The 20,000-nt window shown below is 44.8% G+C and overlaps 2 protein-coding genes across 2 annotated transcripts in view; one reads left to right on the top strand and one right to left on the bottom strand.

Moving 5' to 3' along the window:
• LOC123509734 (glycine-rich cell wall structural protein 1.0-like) overlaps window positions 1-2,636 on the top strand; it is a 12,055-nt gene extending 9,419 nt beyond the window's left edge. The window contains exons 2-3 of the mRNA XM_045264255.1: window positions 358-459; window positions 1,355-2,636. Coding sequence (XP_045120190.1) covers window positions 457-459; window positions 1,355-2,338 — 987 coding nt within the window. The 5' untranslated portion in view covers window positions 358-456 and the 3' untranslated portion in view covers window positions 2,339-2,636. The remainder of the gene's footprint in view (window positions 1-357; window positions 460-1,354) is intronic.
• A 1,930-nt stretch (window positions 2,637-4,566) lies between these two features.
• On the bottom strand, window positions 4,567-8,536 carry LOC123509733 (glycine-rich cell wall structural protein 1-like). The gene is made up of 2 exons (XM_045264254.1): window positions 8,518-8,536; window positions 4,567-6,877 (listed from the first exon to the last, which is right to left on the bottom strand). Exons 1-2 carry the CDS (start codon window positions 8,518-8,520, stop codon window positions 4,913-4,915), a joined length of 1,968 nt encoding a protein of 655 aa, XP_045120189.1. The 5' UTR covers window positions 8,521-8,536; the 3' UTR covers window positions 4,567-4,912.
• Window positions 8,537-20,000: the final 11,464 nt, after the last annotated feature.

The following is a 20,000-nucleotide window of genomic DNA, read 5'->3' as shown; positions in this document are numbered from 1 at the left end:
GAGAGAGAGAGAGAGAGAGAGAGAGAGAGAGAGGGGGGCAAGGGCGTGGAGGGCAGAAGACTGAAGACAAGATAAAAGAAAACCACAGGAGAAACACACACACACACACACACACACACACACACACACACACACACACACACACACACACACACACACACACACACACACACACACACACACACACACTTGATGACATGAATTGCTGTTGTTTGCAAGGTGACAGTAAACATCAAACCACGTCCTCCTCCTCCTCCTCCTCCTCCTCCTCCTCCTCCTCCTCCTCCTCCTCCTCCTCCTCCTCCTCCTCCTCCTCCTCCTCCTCCCCGCCCTCTCCCCCGTCCACGTTCCTTGCAGCATTTTGGAGTGAGGTCGTTGTGCGAAGTGGGACGCCGAGTGTAGTATATAAAGGCAGCTAGGCGGAGAGGGCAGCACGAGTTCTTCTACAGCGCTTCAATGGTGAGCAGAGAGAGAGAGAGAGAGAGAGAGAGAGAGAGAGAGAGAGAGAGAGAGTCGTGAGTAAAGTAAGCTTTTATTTAAGCTTATTCCTCAACTAGAATGTTTGCTGTTAAGTTTTCCTGTTGATTCTTTTGTTGTGTTTGAAATGGAAGCACGTCAGTCAGGCAATCAGTCAGTCAATCAGTCAGTCAGTCAAGCATTCAGTTAGTTAGTCACTAAGTATTTCAGTCAATAAATCAGCCAGTCAGTCAATCAGTCAGTCAGTAAATATTTCAGTTAATAAGTCAGTCAGGTAGTCAGTCAGTCAGTTAATCAATCAATTAGTCAGTCAGTCAATTTTTCAGTCAGTTAGTCATTCAGTCAGTCAGTCTGTCAGTCAGTTAGCCACTCCGTCGGTCAGTCAATCAGTTAGCCATTTATAGGTATATGGTATATGGAGTTCAGCTGACCCAATAATCATGACTAAAAAGAAAAGAAAATCGATGCCACTTAAGCTTCCTTCGACTCCAAAACACACGAATAGATAAATAAATCTGAAGAATCTCAATAACCGACCAGAATAGTTTGTTTGTGGTGAGTGTATCCTCGCTGCCAGACACTCGAGGGGAAAAGCCATGATTAGACAGTGTAGCTTGCAGGCAGCTGTGTGAGGACCAGCAGCGACGTTAGTGTTTGTCATGCCTTTGTGTTCTGATGCCTCGTCTGTCGCTTGGCCAGGCTGGTAAGGTTCACTCTAGTTGGCTCAGATTGTAAACCTTTACTGTTCTGACGAATTACTTGTTGTTGTTAGGCTCGTGTGTGTGTGTGTGTGTGTGTGTGTGTGTGTGTGTGTGTGTGTGTGTGTGTGTGTGTGTGTGTGTGTGTGTGAGAGCCTAAGCGTGCCCCTCCTCCACAGACGTCCCTCCTCTCCTTCGCGTGTCTCCTCCTCGTCCCCCTGGCTTCTGGGGACACGGGCGTTTCCTACTCTGCCCCGACTGTCTCCTTTGGTGGTGGTAGTGGTGGCGGCGGCGGCGGGTTTGGGGGCGGTGTTAGCAGCACCTACTCCGCTCCCAGCATTGGCTTCAGCAGCGGCGGCGGCTTTGGAGGTCTTGGTGGCTCCGGCGGTCACGGTGGCTCCGGCGGCGGCTATGGCGGCTCCAGCGGCGGCGGTTTAGGTGGTCATGGTGGCTCCGGCGGCGGCTTCGGTGGCTTAGGTGGTCATGGTGGCTCCGGCGGCGGTTATGGCGGCTCCAGCGGCGGCAGTTTCGGTGGCTTAGGTAGTCATGGTGGCTCCGGCGGCGGTTATGGCGGCTCCAGCGGCGGCAGTTTCGGTGGCTTAGGTGGTCATGGTGGCTCTGGCGGCGGCTACGGCGGCTCCAGCGGTGGCGGATTTGGCGGTCGCGGTGGCTCCGGCGGCTATGGTGGCTCCAGCGGCGGTGGCTACGGGACTGCTACCGGCTACAGTGTGTTCAACCTGGGACACGGTGTGACGGGCGGTCGCGGGGGCGGCCGTGGTAGCGGCAGCGGTGGTTATGGTGGCGGCCTGGGCGGCGGTCTCGGAGGCGGCGCCGGTGGCGGCGCTGGTGGTGGATACGGCGGCAGCCACGGCAGCGGGTTCGGCGGTGGTCTCGGTGGCGGCAGCGGCAGCGGCGGCTATGGCAGTAGTCATGGCAGCGGAATTGGCGGCGGTGCTGGTGGCGGGCGGCTACGGTGGTGGACTCGGCGGTGGACTGGGTGGCGGAATCGGTGGAGGCGTTGGTGGTGGCTACGGCGGAGGACTCGGTGGCAGCAGCATCGGCGGCGGCATCGGCGGCGGCATCGGCGGCGGCATTGGTGGCGGATATGGCGGTGGACTCGGTGGTGGACTCGGCGGCGGCTCCCATGGACTTGGCGGCGGTAGCGGTGGCGGATATGGCAGCGGCAGCGGCGGCTTTGGCGGCAGTGTTCACGGCGGCAGCTCAGGTGGCAGCTACGGCCGCTGAGAAGCACGCCACACCAGCCTGTGCAGCTCACCGACCCACAGCTGCCCCACCACGAGACCTCGCCCAACACTGCATCTTTACTTGTTTTGTATTTATTATCCCACGAAGTGCATCACGTGGCTATCTGTCTGTCTGTCTGTCTGTCTGTCCATGCATCTACAACACTTTTTTTATGTCTATCCGCGAAGCTCGAAATAAATAAGTATTACCTCGTAACCCGTCACTTTCTCTCCCTGCAAAACCTGACCCCGTCCCTCACCACTACAACCTCCCTTCCTCACCAATCCCTCCCCCGCCCACCTTGCCCCTCTCCTTCCCACCGCGGCCCCGGCAACCCCACACAACCTGCTCTCCGGTTCGGTTCCCGTGTGTTTCCGCTCCCTCGAGGTGCAATTAGTGAAAGTGCAAGTCAGTCTTATTGCGGTGCGTCTTTCCCTTCCCCACCCCCTTCCCTTCCCTTCCTCCTCTCCCTCCCCAGCCACCTCCCTGTCACCTGCATCCCTCCCTGCCTCCTCCATCCCATCCCACCACCAGCCCACCGCCCGGCAAAAAACGCCACTCACCCTCCTCCACCACACCGCCACAGCACCCGAGGAGGGAATGTAGAATGACCGCCCAGGGAGAGAGAGTGTAGTGAGATGACTGGATGAATTTGTGTGTGTGTGTGTGTGTGTGTGTGTGTGTGTGTGTTTCACCACCACCACGGTCGTCTACTGATCACCCAGCCAGTCTTCCCATTACGGAGCGAGCTCAGAGCTCATAGACCGATCTTCGGGTAGGACTGAGACCACAACACACTCCACACACCGGGAAAGCGAGGCCACAACCCCTCGAGTTACATCCCGTACATATTTACTGCTAGGTGAACAGGGGCCACACATTAAGAGGCTTGCCCATTTGCCTCGCCGCGCCGGGACTCGAACCCGGCCCTCTCGATTGTGAGTGGAGCGTGCTAACCACTACACTACGCGGTGTGTGTGTGTGTGTGTGTGTGTGTGTTATTTACTTATTTTCTGCATAACAAATATACATACAAGCCACACACATACAGACACACGCACGCAAAGAAGGAAAGAGAGAGAGAGAGAGAGAGAGAGAGAGAGAGAGAGAGAGAGAGAGAGAGAGAAAAAGAAAGAACTATTCATTTCACTATCCCTTCCTTCACAAACAAGCTCGTAAGGACTAACTGTTCTTCATTTGTATTCCTCTGTGTTCCTTCCCCCATACGTGCACTACAGTTCCCTTAAACGTCTCATACTAGAAATTAAAAGAAAATAAGAAAGGAGGAAAAAATAAACAGAAATATAGTTTTTTCGTAATGTTCAGATAATAATAATAATGATAATGCCTCGCTCAGCTAAATTTGGCGGCGTTTTTTTTTTTTATACCATGTGGGCTTTTCACGGGAATTTATGGGCTAAAGGGGATACTTTTTTAGGGCACCTCCTATCTCAAAGCCCACCCGCTAGGAAACCGTTGCCTTAAATGAGGAAGCCCAACCTACACTCGGACCGTGGACAGGATTCGAACCCGTGCGCTTGGAGACCCCTCTGACCACAAAGCACGCATGGTTCCACTGTACCACGGCCTTCATAGGATTGATGCATTTGTAGGATGGGAATTAGGTTGTGTTGATAGAAAGTGGAGGCAAACGGAGTGAGTGAGGGGATACTGTGCAAGACTGCCTCGTGGTGACTGGTGAAGAGAAAGAGAAGAACACAGAACGAGTTAACAGGAAATGGAAAGTGGAAAACGTGAAAGGCTGGATCGCAGTGTACTAGATATGTATATGAAACTAACACACATATACACAAAAAAAAAAAGAAATCATGTTACACTTTTTTTTCAATCAATCATAACAGATGCGATTCGATTATGGGATCGCTCCATATTTGTCACTGCTCACCCAATAAGTACAGGTTCTCACGTTCATTGTATATATGCCTCCTATTCTCCTGCTTTCTTTTAACATTTTTTTTCTCCCATTCTGATTATCATTCCCTTTACTTTCTCCTGCATCCCGATTTTCTTCGACTCGGGATACTGGAAGGAACGTGTGTGTGTGTGTGTGTGTGTGTGTGTGTGTGTGTGTGTGTGTGTGTGTGTGTTAAGTGGTGAAGAAGGATAATAGCTATACAGCTTTATGTAAAGACAAAACCTTTATTGTGAAAACATTTATTTCAGGTTTATATCCAAATTAATTTAATGTTATTTCGTATTTTGTACGTACACATAAATAGAAAATACTTCAATACCTGACGACTTCGAGTTGTGAGTCTTCGTGGACTGGACGTGAATGAGCAACTTTTCCTGCACAGTGTCAGCGCCTTGCCCTCGGCCCTGCGCCTCGGGGAACATCTGCGGGACGGGGTGCGGGGGGGGATAGGTCATATTTCAGGAGTGTGTTTGGGTGCGGTGTGGGCGTGTGCGAGGTAGAGGGTGCCGCAAGTGTGGCGCTATGGGCGGATGGGCAGGGATAGTGCTGTGATTACTTAGTGAAGGAGGATGGCGCCCTTCCCGACTTTGTGGCTCCTGCGACCCCCGTGACCCAGGTTGAAGCTGATTGTTGACCTGCCGCTGTTAGGGTGGACCTGGGTCAGGCCGTGGCGACTCCCCAGGCTGGATGTCACGCGAACACCTTTTGCGGGCACCACTCGGCTACGCAGACCTTTCCTGAAGCCTCCCCTCACTACTTCCAGGCTGCCCCGGTGCAGCCCCTTTCCCCGCACGATGGACACGTCGCGGCCGCCCACCTCCAGGCCGCGCAGGTTATCAAAGGCACCCAGGCCGTCCTTGCTCCTGATAATGGTCACGCCGCGACCACCGTGGAGGCTGTGGCCGCGGTGGTCCAGGTCATCGCCGTTGTGGATGAAATGTTTCCTGCCGCTCAGGAGGGACACTCCTCGCCCGCCTGCAAAGCCTCCCTTGGACACCGTGATGTCAGTGTTTTTCCTTCCATCGAGGACGTCGCCCACAACATGGCCGTCCTTCACTAAGGTGATGGCAATGTCTCCCTTCCCATGGTGGCCGTCGTCCAGAATATGGCCGCCACCGAAGTCTTCCCTCACCACGGTGATGTCAATCTTCTTCTTCCTACCGAGACCAACATTATGGATGTCATCATCACCGATATTCTTGTGGCTAACCAGAGTGAGGCCCGGGTTGGTGCGGAACCTGACGTCTTGTCCACCGATCAGGCCGATATTTTGTCCTCCAACGAGGCCGGTCTGGCCCCCGGTCACAGTCACGACGCCGCTTCCCACGCCCTGGGTGCCAGTGAAACCAGAGTGGCCTGTAACGAAACCGTGAGCTGCGCCAAGTGTCTGTGACTGAGTCAAGCCAACATTTCCTTGCGTCACTAAGCCACCACTGCTTCCAGCGATGCCAGTACCGAGTCCTGTGACAGACACACCACTGCCTCCCAGAAAGCCTGCATTTCCAGCACTCAGGCCACTGACTGGTGCCACTACAGGCCCTGTGCCAAGAGTACCCTTTCCTCCAACAAGACCAACTCCTTGCTGTCCTATGAAGCCATGTCCTAGGCCTCCACTAAGACTAGTACCCTGCCCTGCAATGACGCCCTGTCCTGCGCCGTGGCCTGCATTGAGTCCAGTGAGGCCACTCCCGCCGAGAATGGTTTCCTGGCCTCCACCAAAACCAGTGAATCCTGTCTGTTCTCCAGCAAGACCACTGAGCCCTGTCTGTCCTCCGAGAGAAACACCATGACCTCCAGCTAGACCACCAATGCCTGTCTGTCCTCCGGAGATATGGCCAAGACCTGTCTGTCCTCCGGAGATATGGCCAAGACCTGTCTGTCCTCCGCTAACATGGCTAAGACTTGTCTGTCCTCCAGCGAGACCACCAAGGCCTTTCTGTCCTCCAGCGAGACCACCAAAGCCTGTTTGTCCTCCAGCGAGACCACCAAGGCCTTCCTGTCCTCCAGCGAAACCACCAAAGCCTGTCTGTCCTCCAGCGAGACCACCAAAGCCTGTCTGTCCTCCAGCGAGACCACCAAGGCCTTCCTGTCCTCCAGCGAAACCACCAAAGCCTGTCTGTCCTCCAGCGAGACCACCAAAGCCTGACTGTCCTCCAGCGAGACCACCAAGGCCTATCTGTCCTCCAGCGAGACCACCAAGGCCTATCTGTCCTCCAGCGAGACCACCAAGGCCTGTGTGTCCTCCAACAGCTACATTTTGCCCTGTGAGGAGGCCTGAGCCTTGCAGCCCAGCGAGGTTGCCACCAAGGCCTTTCGTTCCTGCATTAAGGCCGCTTGTCAGTCCTCCGACTCCAATCGTTGATCCTCCTGCAGCAGTTTGAACCCCACCAAAGCCAAGGTTTGCCCCTGTCCCGTGTGTCTGGAATCCTCCTAGGCCAGCAGTAGTGACCCCGCCCAGGTTTCTACCGCCAGGCCCAACCGCCAGCACCGGAGCGGCCACCATGCACAGCCACAGCAACTTCTGGGGGGAAAGGACCAGGTGTGGTTAGGGTAGTAGGGAAAAAATTAAGACAGAAATAGGTCATTGGAAAGAAAAGTTTTTTCCTTTTTTTTTTAGAAACAAAAATGTAAAACTAATAAAAAAATAATAATTAAAAGACAAATGCAAATGAGAAAAGTGAATGTAAACATGAAAAAAAGAAGCAAGGGATGAAAGATGAGACATTGATGGAATGATGAGCAGAGTCACACGCTCCACAAACCAACACAAAGAAGCAGGACTGGAGTGGACTCTGTGACCGACATCCAGATTGCGACACACGTGAACACCCACACCACGCGTCTGCTGTACTGACCTAAACAACGCGAGATGAGACGAGGGGGACTCACTTCCTTGCAGGTCAAAGCCGGAACACTTACGTAATATACCTTCGAGTAACTGAACCAGGTAGCCACACCCAACACAGTAAAGGCAACCTGCAGCAGCCACACCTTACTCCCTCAAAAACTGGAATTACTGACTTGGAAGGAACGCTGCAGAAGGAACCTGACCATTTATTAAACATTTATGGTGCCACATCCGCCTTTTGGAGCACTATGGAACTGATCTAAGGGCAGGATTAGTTGCCCATGATGAGTCGTCTCCTAGAGTGAAAATGTGTAGAACCAGAACACCATAAGGGGGCGCAATAGTCGTGATTCCAACGTGACATCACCGGACGATCTTTCAAACTGCTCATCCTTCTTCCTCTCCCTATATATTTTCTGATCAAAAGCTAAAATTGAAATGACAATAGTTAAATACTCAACAATACATGTTTTCTCCCTTGATGCACAAAGTGAGGTCCTTTCACACTTCTTAGTCCCACTTCCTATCCTAACAACTATGTTTTTTTTTACTAATCAAAGAGTAAACTAAAAAGATAATAATCATATAGTCAACAATACATTTTGCTGTGATATCCTCCCTGCACCCTTATTGCAGAAAGTAGCATTACTTGAGGTCCTTTCAAACTCCTAATCCCGCTATCTGTCCAAACAACTATGAGTTATTTTTCTGATAAAAAAAACTAAAGTAGAAGGAAAATAATTAAGTACTGAACAATACATTTTGATGTGATAGCCCCCATTATTGTAGAAAGTGGCATTACTTGAGGGACTTTCAAACTCGTAATCACACTTCCTATCCTTGTATCTGTGGGCAAATTTTCTGACCAAAAGCTAAAGGAAAATGACAACAGTTAGATACTCAACAATACATTTTGTTGATATATCCTTGATGTACAAAGTGACATTACTTGAGAGATTTATAAAATGCTATTCCCACTTCCTATCATATTAACCCTGAGATATTTCCCGACCAAATAAATAAACTACGAACACTGAAAAACAAATACACTCCACATCACATTTTGCCGAACGTGTTAGCTTTCAAAATCAAAGCCAAACCAAAAGTGTTACATGTAACTAAACCTCCACGAGACCATTACCATTATTGAAGTGACCAATAACCATAGCAGCGTTAAAAAATAGTACAAAAGTTAAAGAAAACGTAACTTTGTGAATGGTAAACTAATCAAGAAGAGACCTTACTTACGCAACAGTAAGTAAGAACCAAGTAGAACCAAATTATTTCTAAGAGAGGAGAGGGAGAGTTCTTACCATGACTGCTCAGAAATAGTGTCTGTCGTCTCACCACCTCGTCCTTTCACCTATATATGCCCTGGTGCTTGTTGGCGTGCTCCCCCCATGGCCCGCTGCTTCAAGAGAAAGGCCCTAGAGAGAGAGAGAGAGAGAGAGAGAGAGAGAGAGAGAGAGAGAGAGAGGAGAGACAGTGTTAGGTGGGTTTAATGAAGACTTGGGTTCTTTTTTACTTGAAAAGATACTCCACCTTGACCCATTGTTTCTTCTTCTTCTTTTCCTTCTCTCTCGTTTCTTCTCTTTTCTTCATCTTTTTCTTCTCCTCTCCTCTCTCTCTAGTGTTCGTAGACGTGAAATTGTGATATTACGATATTTTTTAATACCATGTGGGCTTTTCAAGGGAATTTATGGGCTAAAGGGGATACTTTTTGGGTACCTCCTATCTCAAAGCCCACCCGCTAGGAAACCGTTGCCCCGAGTGAGGAAGCCCAACCTACACTCGGACCGTGGACAGGATTCGAACCCGTGCGCTTGGAGACCCCTCGGATCCCAAAGCACGCATGGTTCCATTGTACCACGGCGGCCCCATTTAGAGAGAGAGAGAGAGAGAGAGAGAGAGAGAGAGAGAGAGAGAGAGAGAGAGAATTATTCCATCACCGCGACCATCTCCACCACCTTTTCCTCCTCCTACACCTCCTCCTCCTCCTTCTCCTCCTCCTCCTCTTCCTCCTCCTCCTCCTCCTCCTCCTCCTCCTCCTCCTCTCTCTTTTCCTCCAATTTGGTTAATTCAGGTGTAAAAATGAGACGGAGCAATTAACCTGACTTTTTCCTTCATGTGTGTGTGTGTGTGTGTGTGTGTGTGTGTGTGTGTGTGTGTGTGTGTGTGTGTGTGTGTGTGTGTAATTCACCTCGATCGTCTACTGGTCACCCAGCCAGTCTTCCCCATTACGGAGCGAGCTCAGATCTCATAGACCGATCTTCGGGTAGGACTGAGACCACAACACACTCATCGGGAAAGCGAGGCCACAACCCCTCGAGTTACATCCCGTACCTATTTACTGCTAGGTGAACAGGGGCTACACATTAAGAGGCTTGCCCATTTGCCTCGCCGCCCCGGGACTCGAACCCGGCCCTCTCGATTGTGAGTCGAGCGTGTGTGTGTGTGTGTGTGTGTGTGTGTGTGTGTGTGTGTGTGTGTGTGCGTGCGTGCCAGTGCGTTTATGCAATATTCCCTTCACGTGCACTTACCTGAGTCTCCGTAATTAATGCAAGACAGGTAACTTGTTTTGGCGTGTTTTTTGTATGCTCCCTCCCGTTGTAGAAAGAACACAAAAGAAGAACAAGCAGCAGCAGACTTGTTGTTAACCCTGAAAGTGTAGGATAATGACGTACGTTGTGGTTATGTGAGGGATTTAGGATAGGAAAGGCGAAGATCCTCCCCACCTACCAGCCAGAGATATATCAGTTCATAATAGTATTTTTAAGTGTGTTTGTGGTCAGTTACTCTGTCTAATCTTAACTGCGACACTGTATTGGTTATTATTGGTTGTTTTTAGAGTATTGTAGAGAATTAATGGCCTTTTGATGCTTAATGTTATTCTTAATTGGCTGATTCTATTTTCTATTCTGTCTTTTAATGTAGTTTTAAGATGTTTCCTTGAGTGGTATGTATTCTCTCTCTCTCTCTCTCTCTCTCTCTCTCTCTCTCTCTCTCTCTCTCTCTCTCTCTCTCTCTCTCTCTCTCTGGATCAAATTTCATCGTAACTATAAAGATATATTAAATTATTTGTTAGAACCGGTACATAAAATTTGTGATTGTTGAAAGTTGTGTATTGTCATTCTATAATGCTGAAAGTGTGTGTGTGTGTGTGTGTGTGTGTGTGTGTGTGTGTGTGTGTGTGTGTGTGTGTGTGTGTGTGTGTGCGCGCTTTTCCACTGATTGCATTATTATCTACTACACGTACACTACATTTGCGATTTTTTTCTTTTTCTTTTATTTTTCACATTTTTTAATCCCTCCACATTACCAGAGAGAGAGAGAGAGAGAGAGAGAGAGATAGACAGACAAAAAGACAGAGTAGGTGGACAGACAGAGTAGACAGACAAAAGACAGTGAGAGTACACACACAAATATTCACAGAAAACAGAGTAAAAGGTACATCTAATTAAGCACAAGTACCGCCATATAGGTAATTGCACAGGTAACAGGTAACAGGTAACAGGAGATACGAGTAGTACCGCGGGAGGTGAGCCAGGTAGATAGAAGTACACATTGTTTTTGCTTTAAGAAGGCTATCGCTTTGTTCCAGTAACCCAACTAAAACCTCGTGAAACCTAACCTAACCTACGGCTATACTTAGTGCCAAATATGTGTGTCTCGCTGTGGTGATGGTTGTATAGTGTCTTATTATGGATCATACTAAAAGTCACAGAGCATTTTACAGACAGTTATAGTGCAGATAGTTTTATAGTGTGTAGTGTTTTATTATGCATGATACTAAAAGTCACAGAGCATTTAATAGAGAGGTTTTGTACAAATAATTGTATAGTGTATAGTGTCTTATTATGCATGGCACAGAGCATTTTACAGACAGGTATAGTGCAAATAGTTGTATAGTGTGTAGTGTCTTATTATGCATGATAATCAACGTTAGAGAGCATTTCACAGACAAATATAGTGTAAATTGTTGTATAGTGTATAGTGTCTTAACATCACAGAGCATTTAAGAGTTAGGTATAGTGTAAATGGCTGTATAGTGTATAGTGTATAATGTCATATTACGCATGCTGCTCAACGTTAGAGATCATTACTCTGACAGGTGTTGTATATATTTGCATTAATTTTATCTTGTATTTTTAAACACTTTGCTCTCTCATAAGGTTTATTTTCAGAGGCCTCGTAAGATAAATACTAATGTTATTTACTCTCTTTCCAACTGATGATGCAAAACTTAACTGTCACTAAAATGGTAAGAAAAAAAACATTATAACATTCAGAGTAACATCCCACTCCTACCTGGGTGATGTGAGAAACGACGATGTTACTGATTGCCTTTTCTCACTGACATTCCATTAGAGAAACTAAATGAATCATCACTAGAATCAATATAACACCTTTAAAAGCCACTGTCACTCCCACTAGACTCTGAGGAACGACGAAACTTGAAGAAATACATGACTAGCATCCTTATTAATTACTTTCCTCCTGATTTAGTCAATTAAGATAAGAAATATAGATAATCTTTTAAAACATTTGTAACTTGCACGAACTTCACTAATGCAAGACCATGAAATTTAAAGGAATACAGTTTTGGCAGGTGTACGTATGTGTGTGTGGAGGGTGCAGTGAAGGGTACAGTGTAGGGTACAGAAGAAGGGCACTGATGAGAGTACAGGACCTACTACTGCTACTTCTACAGGGTTTTTGCACCAATTTTCCTTTAGTGGTCGGTGGTGGAAGAGAGGAGAGTGAGTGGAAGGGATAAAAAAGAGCTTCGTATGGGAGTGTCCTCAAGGTGGCAGTGGTGAAAGGAACCTGGTGGCTTTGAACCCTTAGTATAAGCACAGAAGTGGTTCAGAAGGACGAGGGAATGAAGGGTTGGTGGTTTTGTGTTGCTTTTAACGTGTTGCTGTAGTCACTGTGTTGTTCATTGTGTTATTTCTCGTTTGCTTTTTAGTTTTCATTTTTTTCCTCGTTTTTTTCCCCTTTTAATTCCTTTGTCTCATTTTTCTTTATTTCATTTCGTTTTTTTTTATTGTGTTTCATTTTGATTTTGGTTCGTCCATGCTGCTTCTTTTCCTTCCTTCCTTCCTTCTCCATCCCTCCCTCCCTCCCTCCTTCCCTTCCTCCCCTTCTCCCCTTCCTTGTTTCTTTCCTTCCTTCCTGCCTTCCTTTTCTTTCTTCCTTCCTTCTTTCATTCTCGGTTTCGTGCTTCCTTCCTTCTTTCCTTCTTTCAGTTCTTTCGTTATCTTTTCAAGTCCTTTCTTACTTCCTTCAGTCCTTCCTTATTTTCTCATTCTTCTTCTCCTTCTTCCTTCTCCTCTTTCGCATCTTCTTCCTTCTGTTCTTCCTTCGCCTCCGTGTACTATTTACATTTTTATTGCATTATTTCTATTAACCGTTATATTCTCAAAGGATAGGAAGTAATTCTCTCTCTCTCTCTCTCTCTCTCTCTCTCTCTCTCTCTCTCTCTCTCTCTCTCTCTCTCTCTCTCTCTCTCTCTCTCTCTCTCTCTTGGATCATGAAATCAGTGTTTATAGTGCAAGTTTTTTCCCTTCTAATTTTTTGGTCAAGTATTAACACGTTGATTTATTGCACCTTTCTCAAGACTTAATACAAAGCAGGTCATTGAATCGGTAGGGAATGTTATATAATTGCTGGTAAGTACTGCAGACTGATAGGAGAACATGCATTGGGTAAGGAGAGAGGTGGAAGAGGAGGAGGAAGAGTGGCAGTAGCTGTCGGATTTGTAGGAGGGAAAGGAGTTGAAGATAAAAGAAAATGATGATGAGGAAAAAGAAGAATTAGAATAGAGAAAAATTAACAATTACTACTACTACAATATTGCTGCTGCTGCTGCTGGTGGTGCTACTACTACTACTACTACTACTACTACTACTACTACTACTACTACTACTACTACTACTACTACTACTACTACTACTACTACTACTACCACCACCACCACCACCACCACCACCACCACCACCACCACCACCACCACCACTACCACCTCACCCCCACCACCACCCAAAATAACAAAAACAAAAAGAAAAAAGGGAGAGAACAAAACAGCACTAAATAAAGACGTGGCTGATAATGGAGAAATGTGTCATCTTTATTTCCCTCTTTATTTTTTCCCGCCAGTGAGCGTTGGCATGAGTTGCATGGACGCATCTAGAGTTCAGGTGTGAGGTTGAAGGTCGCTGGCGGTGGGTACGGCGAGGAGGAGGAGGAGGAGGAGGAGGAGGGGGGTACGCGTAACCTGCCTTCCTTTCGTTTTTGTGGATGGTAGTATTGATGATAATAAAAACAACAAGACCAACACCAGATTTGATACTACACACACACACACACACACAAACACACACACACAGACATTTGTTACGTGACCAATCTAGGGCGTTGGCTGCAGTGAGAGAGAGAGAGAGAGAGAGAGAGAGAGAGAGAGAGAGAGAGAGAGAGAGAGAGCAAGGATCGTCACTTGAACTCTCACATTATTGAGGTCATTCCACTCTCACTTTTTCTTCGTTCCTCCCTTGCTCTCTCTTGTTTCCTTTGAACCTTTCTCTCTCTCTCTCTCTCTCTCTCTCTCTCTCTCTCTCTCTCTCTCTCTCTCTCTCTCTTTCTCATTTCTGTTTTATTGTAACCATTTTTTCATTGTTCTCCTCCTCCTCCTCCTCCTCCTCCTCCTCCTCCTCACCCATCTCCAATTAACAGTATCAGTCACTATTACAACACACGCACACGCACACACACACACACACACACACACACACACACACACACACACACACACACACACACACACACACACACACACACACACACAGGGGGCGTTGTTCTCAGGTTGGACAAGCCAGGTCAACTCTACAGAAAGTAAGAGTGGTCTAGTAAGGTCAGGTTTTCTTCGGTCGTCATGCCTTTCCCCTCCTTCTTTCTTGGGGAGAGGCGGGTGAGAGACGGGGGAGAGGCGGGGGAGAGGCGGAAAGGGCACACATGGAAAGTTTTATAAGTATCTCTTCTTACAAGTTTTTTTCATACATTCTCGTTCAATTTTTCCTTTTTTTTTTTTTTTTTTGGTGGTGTTTGGTTTGGTAGGAAATATATTTGTTGAAGTGAAGACGAGAGGGAAGGGAGAGGAGATAGAAGGAGGAGGAGGGGAGAGAAGGAAGGGGGGAAAGAACTGAGGAAAAGTTAGTGACGCAGAGGGGAAAGGATGTCATGAAAGAGAAAAAGTTGTATTGAATTGATTAGGTGACAGAGAGAGAGAGAGAGAGAGAGAGAGAGAGAGAGAGAGAGAGAGAGAGAGAGAGAGAGATTAACCTTGTCATCGTTAGAACAAAAGATAGAGATGGACGAGTTAGATTGGAAGAGAGAGAGAGAGAGAGAGAGAGAGAGAGAGAGAGAGAGAGAGAGAGAGAGAGAGAGAGAGAGAGAGAGAGAGAGAGATTATGGCCCGTACCAAGTCACGAAGGTTTAAGGTCGAGGGTAGAAGGGAAGGTAATGTGGTACCAAGAGTCGCTGTCATTATTGGAACGAAGAGCAGAGGGAAGGTCGAAGGGAAGGCATGGGTGCCCCCGTGTCTTCCACATGACCTTCGAAGAAATATTTTATAATTTTCGTAAGCTGGAGTGACCAACGAATAGTATGAACTAAAATCAACATCAAGAAATATTTTCAATCTCGGAAAACCGATAGTTATGTTTCCACGTAAGTTACTATTTTTTTATAATAGTGAAGGATCGCCTTAAAATCGCGAGGTGGAAGAACGCAGTGGATCCAGAAAGCTCGCCACCTAGCTGTTTTATGAAGCTTGTTTTCGTTTGTCAGGAAAGTTACACTGTTTATTTCATGGTAATAAATATTTTCTTTAGTGAGCTCATCATCCAAGCCTATTAAAGACCAAATATGTGCATGGGTTAATGGAGAATAGGAAGTGACAGGTGAACTGCCAACAGACAGAAGGCTGTCAAAGTATGCAAAGAAAAGCCAGTCACAAGGTAGATACTAGCCTGTATAAGCAGGTTTAAAACAAAACCACAAAGATGTATGTAGGGATGTAGACAGAGAATTTCACAAGCACCCCACTTCACACTAACCCAGGACTTCTTATCAAACACTCTCTCTCTCTCTCTCTCTCTCTCTCTCTCTCTCTCTCTCTCTCTCTCTCTCTCTCTCTCTCTCTCTCTCTCTCTCTCTCTCTCTCTCTCTCTCTCAACAAAGACAGTGATCCCAAAGAATACAAATTTCTCAACTCTTGTAATGAACTACCACTGCTTCTTGATATGGATTTTGTAAGACAGTGATTTCCAAACAAATGATAAATTACCACTTTAGGGATAATGGAAGGATACAGAAAAAAAATGAAAGTTAAGAATTTTGGAAATTATGAAAACACTGCAGTCTGTAAAGTTGTTGAATAAACCTGTTATAAATACATAGTGAAATTGAGCAACAACAATAAACATTCAGAACTGCTATACATATACAAAACTTGAAAAGAAGAAAAATTATTTAAGTGTGTGGCAAGCCAGGGTTTCAATAAGGAATGCTTGAGGACACAGATATTCAATAACTCTGATCACATGTGGGCTTGTTACTCACTACCTGAGCCTGCCTCTTTTTCACATTGTCAGTTTCTCTCTAAGCACCAGCTGATGCTGAAATCTTGAATTTTTATTTAGTTATAAATATCTTAATATTAAAAAAAAAATTGTTAATGGCATTAAATGAGTAGGTGATCGCCTCCCAAGCTAATTTTTTTCTTGTGAAGGCTAGCTGGGTTTGTTGAGCGGTCTTGCAAGTCTTTATTCTCTTTCACAGGATTGAGAATCATTATTCTCTGCTCGTGCGTGAGTGGTTTGGCCCGGTCACAGCTTCTTCCCTCCATTCTTGTAGGGCGCACTGTGATTTTGTTGTCGTTCGTGGAGCTCAAATCCGGATTACAGTCATACCAATACCGACACAACTGTTACCAACTCATGCTAGCGGCAGACCTCTCGCGGCCCTACCTTCCACGGCAACTCTTGGTACAGATTGAAGGTAAGGGCGAAGGCTTTGCCTTGCTGGTCGAAGGGAAGGTCCGTGCCTTGGCCTTCGCGACTCTTGGTACAGCCCTATCTGATTATCTTTGTCATCATTAAAGCAAAAGATAATTCGATTAGAGGAGAGAGAGAGAGAGAGAGAGAGAGAGAGAATTTCACCATACCAACCATTCTTTCAAAATACTAGTACCTATTATAAAAGAAAAAGAATTATTAGTTCCAAGCTACACCTGTACCTCTTCTTTTTCCCTCACCTCACACTTCCACTCTCCCTCCCCCTCCTTTTAACCTCTCCATTCCCTCCCTTTCCCCTCCATTCTCCATCACTCCTATCTTTGCTCATTACTCTTGCATCATGTTCATTCATAGGGAAGAGGTAAAGGTGAGAGGGAAGAGAGGTGAATAAAGAAGGATAATGTGTAAGGGAATGGGAAGAAAAAGGGTTTATATATGTATTTCTATCTTTGTCCATTACTCCTTCATTATGTCCATTCATAAGGTAGAGGTAAAGGTGAGAGGGAAGAGGAAAGGTGAATAAAGATGGATAATGTGTAAGGAATGAGGAGAAAAGGTGTTCTATATGTAAAGTTTGGTTTGATAAAAGACAGATGTAGATTTAAGCCAGTTTGTGATATTTTCTTGTTTTATTGTGTTTCGTGTTTTTATTTATGTTTTTTTATTCTCGTTTTTATTTCTTCCTTTTATTTTTCCTTCTCTTCTCTTTAGATTTATTGTATTTTTTTCCCCTTCTTGCATCTTCTTTTCTTTTAATATTAATAATTGACTTTATGCTTTTACTCTTCTTCCTTTTTTTTCTTCCTTCTACCTCTCTTCATCTTTACTTCCTAAATTGCATTCTTGAAGATTTTTGTTTCTCCTACGTTCGTTTACTCTTATTTATTCTTGCAGTCTCCCTTACATTCTTTTATGATTTTCTATCCTCTCATGATGCAACCTCACCGTTTTCTTCCTCACATTGATGCATAAAACAGTTTATATACACTAGTCTCTCCAGAATTACTCGACCTGTCATGCACGTTTTCTGTATCTTTCATCAGACCACTTGGCACTAAGGCAGGCTGAGTTGCTAGAACGTGTCCTTACTTTGTTTTGGTAGTTTCTGGTGTTTCTATTGGTACATTTTTTGAACACGGGTTAGATTAGGTTAAGTTGGGTTACTTGTATACTTTAGCTAGTTTTGTGTTGGAGTATTGTTTTCTTAGTTAATTAATTCATTCATTTAGTTTCTCCCTCCAAGGAATTGAATAAATAAGCAAACATGTAATGGAATGAATGATTAAGTAGATGGTTTTAAAATTCTCTCTCTCTCTCTCTCTCTCTCTCTCTCTCTGTAGTAGTAATGGTGATGATGGTAGCAATAATGGTAATGAATGAGCGTAACATTACCTACAATACAAACAAAAGGAAGAGTAAGAGAACACACACCACTTCACCACTCACACTTCACTGCTCACACCTCCCGACTCACTCAACCCTCACTTCACCACGCACCCTCATTTCACCACGCATCAGAACCGTCAAGAGGCTCACCAACTGAGGAGTGACGGGCGGCTTTCTTCATCTTACCTGTCACGCGCATCCGCTTGTGGCTTGGCTCATTAGTACTAGTGAGCACCTGAGGCAATGATCCGGGCAGGTGGTGGTGGTGGTGGTGGTGGTGGTTTTGAATTTGTTGGTTTGTCCTTAACTTCTTTAGTATCATGACGGGTTTCCATATTTGTTGTGCTGAATATTTGGTGATTTTATACAGCTTCAGAAATTTATGTGTGGGGGGGGGGAAGGGGATTAAAATAGTAAAGACTCTAGCCATTAATCTTCTAACCTCCATAGACCCTTCAAATGACAATAACACCATCTAATCATACCCAAAACTCATGATAAAAAATGCGTCCCAGAACTGAAGGGTTTAACTAAGATTTTCAAGTGATTTTCATGGTTCCAGAAATAGTTTGACCCCCCAAAACACGCAATTTGATAGAAAAACATCCTCCAAAACACGCTATTAATTTATGTTTGTTTTGTACTCTACCAAATAAAAGTAGAAATATCATAAATCAATTTGCTTTTCCAGATCCGTTTCGTTTTCTTTATTTCTCCTTTGTTGTTATTATTATTTGTATGGAGGTAGAGAATAGTGTTGAAGGGGTGAGTCGATTTGTGAGTGGAGTATATCTTTTGCATTGACGAATTCCACCAGTCCTGTTAAATATGAAGGTAAATATATAACTTGCTCGCTGGTTTGCTGGTTCCTCTGTTGTAAGGTACGTCTGTCAGAAATCCCTGTGAAAATATTAGGCATTGTTTTCCTGAACACTAATTTACGTATAAATATAGTTAGAAAAATAATCTAATATACGCATAAAAGAAAAGCAAATATGTAAATAGATAAAATTAAAGTAGATAATTAAATAACTACATACCTGTTTATATTCACACCTGTATCACTAATTACAGGTGGAAAGGAAGGTAAATATAAACACTTCACATGTACACACACACACACACACACACACACACACACACACACACACACAGTCCGCAATTTTGCAATTTACTCATAATATATATAAATGCTTAGAAGAAAATGTTTATGCCGTAGGTGTTTTTATAGATCTATCGAAGGCATTTGACACGTTAAAACATGACATTTTATTTGACAAACTTAAACATATTGGCATAAGGGGTGTACCATTAAAATTGTTACAAAATTGTCTCACCAACAGGACACAGGCTGTGTATTGTAATTCTAAATACTCTCTTACTAAATCCATATCAGTAGGTGTTCCACAGGGATCTATACTAGGACCAACCCTTTTTCTTATTTATATAAATGATATAATCAAATCCAGCTCAAAAGTTATATTCACTCTGTATGCAGACGACATAAACTTGCTTATGAAAGACAAGGACATACACAATCTACACTCAAACTTGACCTCAGAACTACATTTAATAAATCAATGGATAAAACATAACAAACTAACACTCAATATAAGTAAAACTAATTATATTTTTTCCAAAATCGGTCAGTAAAAAATCATATCCAACCAATACTTCTTGAAGGTCAAACTCTGCAATGTGTCACTCAAATAAAATGTTTAGGTGTATTTATTGATGATAACCTTAATTGGAATATTCATATTGATAATGTATGCATGAAACTGTCTAGGATGTGTGGGATATTGTACAAGATACGGAATCAACTCACAACTGAAGCCCTACTCAGTATTTACTATACACTCTGCTACCCTTATTTCATATATTGTGTCTCAGTTTGGGCCTGCACTTGGCCCTCTTTCATAAATAGATTAAAGATAATTCAAAACAAAATTTTGCGATATATATTTTTTATGGGTAAATTCGACTCAACATCTACAGTTTTTTCTAATCATAAACTATTGAATTTCTTCGATATTCATAAGTGTTTTGTCCTTTTCTCCATCTTCAGATTCATTAAAAAATTTCCAAATAATAATCTATTTAAATGTGTAGATTCACCGTATGCAACCAGAGGTGGGAACTTAAATTTGGAGTACCCGCAATTCCGCACACAGTTATTCAAGCACAGCATATTTTACTTTGGTCCACAGCTATGGAGTTCTTTGCCTGCTAATATAAAAGATATTACTAGTATCAGTTACTTTAAAAACAAAGAACATTTCCTTAGGTGTTTATAATTAGCAGCTTGCAGTCCATCATTATTTGAATTGTATAAT

Source organism: Portunus trituberculatus, chromosome 27 (genome assembly GCF_017591435.1).
Source record: "Portunus trituberculatus isolate SZX2019 chromosome 27, ASM1759143v1, whole genome shotgun sequence".
NCBI classification, from domain to species: Eukaryota; Metazoa; Arthropoda; class Malacostraca; order Decapoda; family Portunidae; genus Portunus; species Portunus trituberculatus.
Note: the sequence above shows the minus strand (reverse complement) of the source record. Positions and strands in the feature narration are given on the sequence as shown.